General features: G+C 39.8%; 1 protein-coding gene across 1 annotated transcript in view; it reads left to right on the plus strand.

Annotated features, from left to right (window-relative positions):
- ASTN1 (astrotactin 1) overlaps positions 1–3031 on the plus strand; it is a 316741-nt gene that overhangs the window by 231919 nt on the left and 81791 nt on the right. Inside the window, 1 exon segment of the mRNA XM_012802586.2 lies at positions 1620–1747. Coding sequence (XP_012658040.1) covers positions 1620–1747 — 128 coding nt within the window.

The following is a 3031-nucleotide window of genomic DNA, read 5'->3' on the forward strand; positions in this document are numbered from 1 at the left end:
CATGGGTTTCTCCACTCTATTCCTTCTTCCAGAATCCAAGAACCATGCTTTTGTAGGTGAACAGTAAAATGTAAAATGAGACTTCACCTTGCCCAGGGAGGGACTGCAAGATTTTACATGGAAGCCAACCCAAAGTGCTCAAGTTTAATTTCCCTCTGAGGAGAAGAATCAGTATGTGATTCAGTCTGGAAAGCAGTCCTCAGAGAGTGATCTCAGGATCTCTGAAGGTCCCTGTAACTCTTTTAGGGCATGTTCAAGGTCTTGCATTTTCCAACTACAGAAAAGCTATTGTTGTTGTTATTGTTGTTTGTTATATATATATATGTATATATGTATATATATATATATGTCAACCCAAACAATATATTGCAATAAATTAAATTCAGATGTGAGAATCCAGCTGTCTTTTAGTCCAACATTTTAATAATTTGTGAAAACATGTAAAGTAATGCCACTCCCTCTCATTTGTCATAAAATATGTTAATATTGAATGGATTGATTGATTGATTGATTTTTTGAGACAGAGTCTCAGTCACCCTGGGTAGAGTGCTGTGGTATCACAGCTCACAGCAACCTCAAACTCTTCGGCTTAAGCAATTCTCTTGCCTCAGCCTCCCAAGTAGCTAGGACTGCAGGCATCCTTCACAATACCCAGCTATTTTTAGAGATGACATCTCACTCTGGCTCAGGCTGATCTCGAACCTGTGAGCTCAGGCAATCTACCTGCCTTGCCCTCTCAGAGTCCTGGGATTATAGGTGTGAGCCACCATGCCCAGCCTTAGAATGGACTTATTATTGTTAATTTAAACTGAATTAACACATTTAAAAATTTTTTGTTTTAATTTCTAATACACATTGATAGTTATAATTGGGATCTTACTACATCAATAATAAAGCTACTTGGGGCCTTCAGTTATGTTTAAGAGTATAAAGAGGTCCTGAAAACAAAATGTTTCAGACCATTGATTTAGACTATTTCAAGGTGATTTTCTATTTGACACCTATCCCAGTGTTATCTTAGGCTATTTGAATATATCTCTTTCACAACCCACTGGAAAATACTTCCAGGAGATCAGGATGATGACAATGAGGATGATGATATGGACCAGCAGTTGATAGTAAGCTGGGCCTTGACTCTTATGAGCAAACTAATCTTAAATTTCCAAGACAGTTCTTGGAGTCAGTTGATTTTTTCTGTTACAGACAGAAGACTTTACTAATATCTTTCCCTGTAGCCTCAATATTTGTTTGACAAAGCCAAGAAGTCAAGTGTCATAACTAATCTCGCAGTAGCTATAGCCTTCACCATACTCCAGAAATGAGACTGATCTTGTTTCATTATGTCCAGATCTTGTCCAGATCTCTCCTTTGAGAGAGGGTCAGGGGGTGTGGACTGAGACGGGAGAGAGAAGAGTTGTCTCTACCCCTTCAGTAAACCTTTTCAGCTGGTTTGCTTCTCACTGTGCCCATCTGTCTTACTTTTGACATGGATACCAAATGGGGTTCAGAGTAAGGGAAACTTTTCAGTCCAGGAAGAATTTTTACACTGTGGGTTGAAATAATAGATTTCCCGTATCAATACATGAACACTCAGAAATGAAGATCTGTCCCATTTCTAGGCAAAACAACTTTGCTCGTGGTTTAGATCAGCAACTGCCAGATGGTCTTGTGGTGGCCACCGTCCCCTTGGAGAATCAGTGCCTGGAGGAGATCTCAGAGCCCACCCCTGACCCTGACTTCCTGACTGGTGAGTGTGCCTTCCTACCCTCATTTAACTAGCAAAAACCAAGCAGTTTCCTATGGTTTCATAAGATCAATACTCTTGACCTCACTTATTTTTGTCTCAAAGCCAGTGATTTCCTTGATGCACAATAAAACTGAACACTGACAATAAAATTGCCAATATTATTGTATAATCACTCACAAAATGGTAGTAATAGTATCTTTCTTTGTTATTTTCACAGGGGTGCTTTTAACTCAAATAACATAATAGATACTCAGAGTTCTTGGTGGGATTAGAGGAAGTGACCAGGTCATAGAGGCAGAGAGAGAAGCTAGCTTACTACTGTCAACTAAATATCCATCCTTGCTGTTGAGTTTCCGGTAAACACTTACAGAGCAGTGTGCAGGAATAGAATGTGATTTTGTCATCATACGACCCTGGGATTGACTCTCTGCTACTTTCTTGCTGCGTGGCATTAGACAGTGTAGTCTCTCTGGGCCTCCTGGGCCCTCATCAAAAGTTAGGGCTAATGCTGCCTACCCCACACTGTGGTTTTGAGGCCAGAGCCTAATTCCTCTGGGCTCATTGTGGAACAAAGGTAAGGTTTGATTGAAAGAGGCAGGGACCTCAAGGCCCTTCTTTGTGCCTCTGAAAACCCCCAGAGTTAGTACTTAGTACTTCTTGGGCTAAAGAAGACACTTCAAGGTGTCCTATGGACTAATGAGAAAAGATAACTGAGATTCGGCATCATTCACGAGATGACTAGACATGAGCTCAATTCCACTGTTTGCTTTATTTCTCCTTACTCCCCCCACCCCCCATTCATTCCATGTTTGCCTTGTTCTATACCTTCCTCCCTTTTTATTTTCTTTTCTAAAGAGTGGATTGAGCTAAGGTTAGGCCTCTTCTAAAATCAAGTTATGTTAATAACTTTCATTAACAGGCCTGTCTGAGGTAAGCAATTAGCAGTGTGGGCTCTAGACCCTGGCAGCTTGGCTCAATTTCTCGTTGGCTGTGTGATCTGAACAAGTTACTTTACTTCTCTGTGCCTCGGTTTCCTTTACCTATAAAAATGGGTGTTAGGATACTGTCTTCTTCAGAGGAATCATATTAGGAATGAATAATATTTATAAAGTTTTAGAACAGTTCCTGACACATAGTGAGATCTATGTTTGTTAAATAAATATATATATTCTGAGGAAGAAAGAAAATAGTATAAAACCCACAAAATAGTGTCTTCTCCTTAGGAAAAGAAAGAGCTAGAGTGAAAACAATTATATATATTCTGGGCAAGCAATAAAGCTCTTA

This window comes from Otolemur garnettii, unplaced genomic scaffold (genome assembly GCF_000181295.1).
Source record: "Otolemur garnettii isolate 467f Iridium unplaced genomic scaffold, OtoGar3 scaffold00016, whole genome shotgun sequence".
Taxonomy (NCBI): domain Eukaryota; kingdom Metazoa; phylum Chordata; class Mammalia; order Primates; family Galagidae; genus Otolemur; species Otolemur garnettii.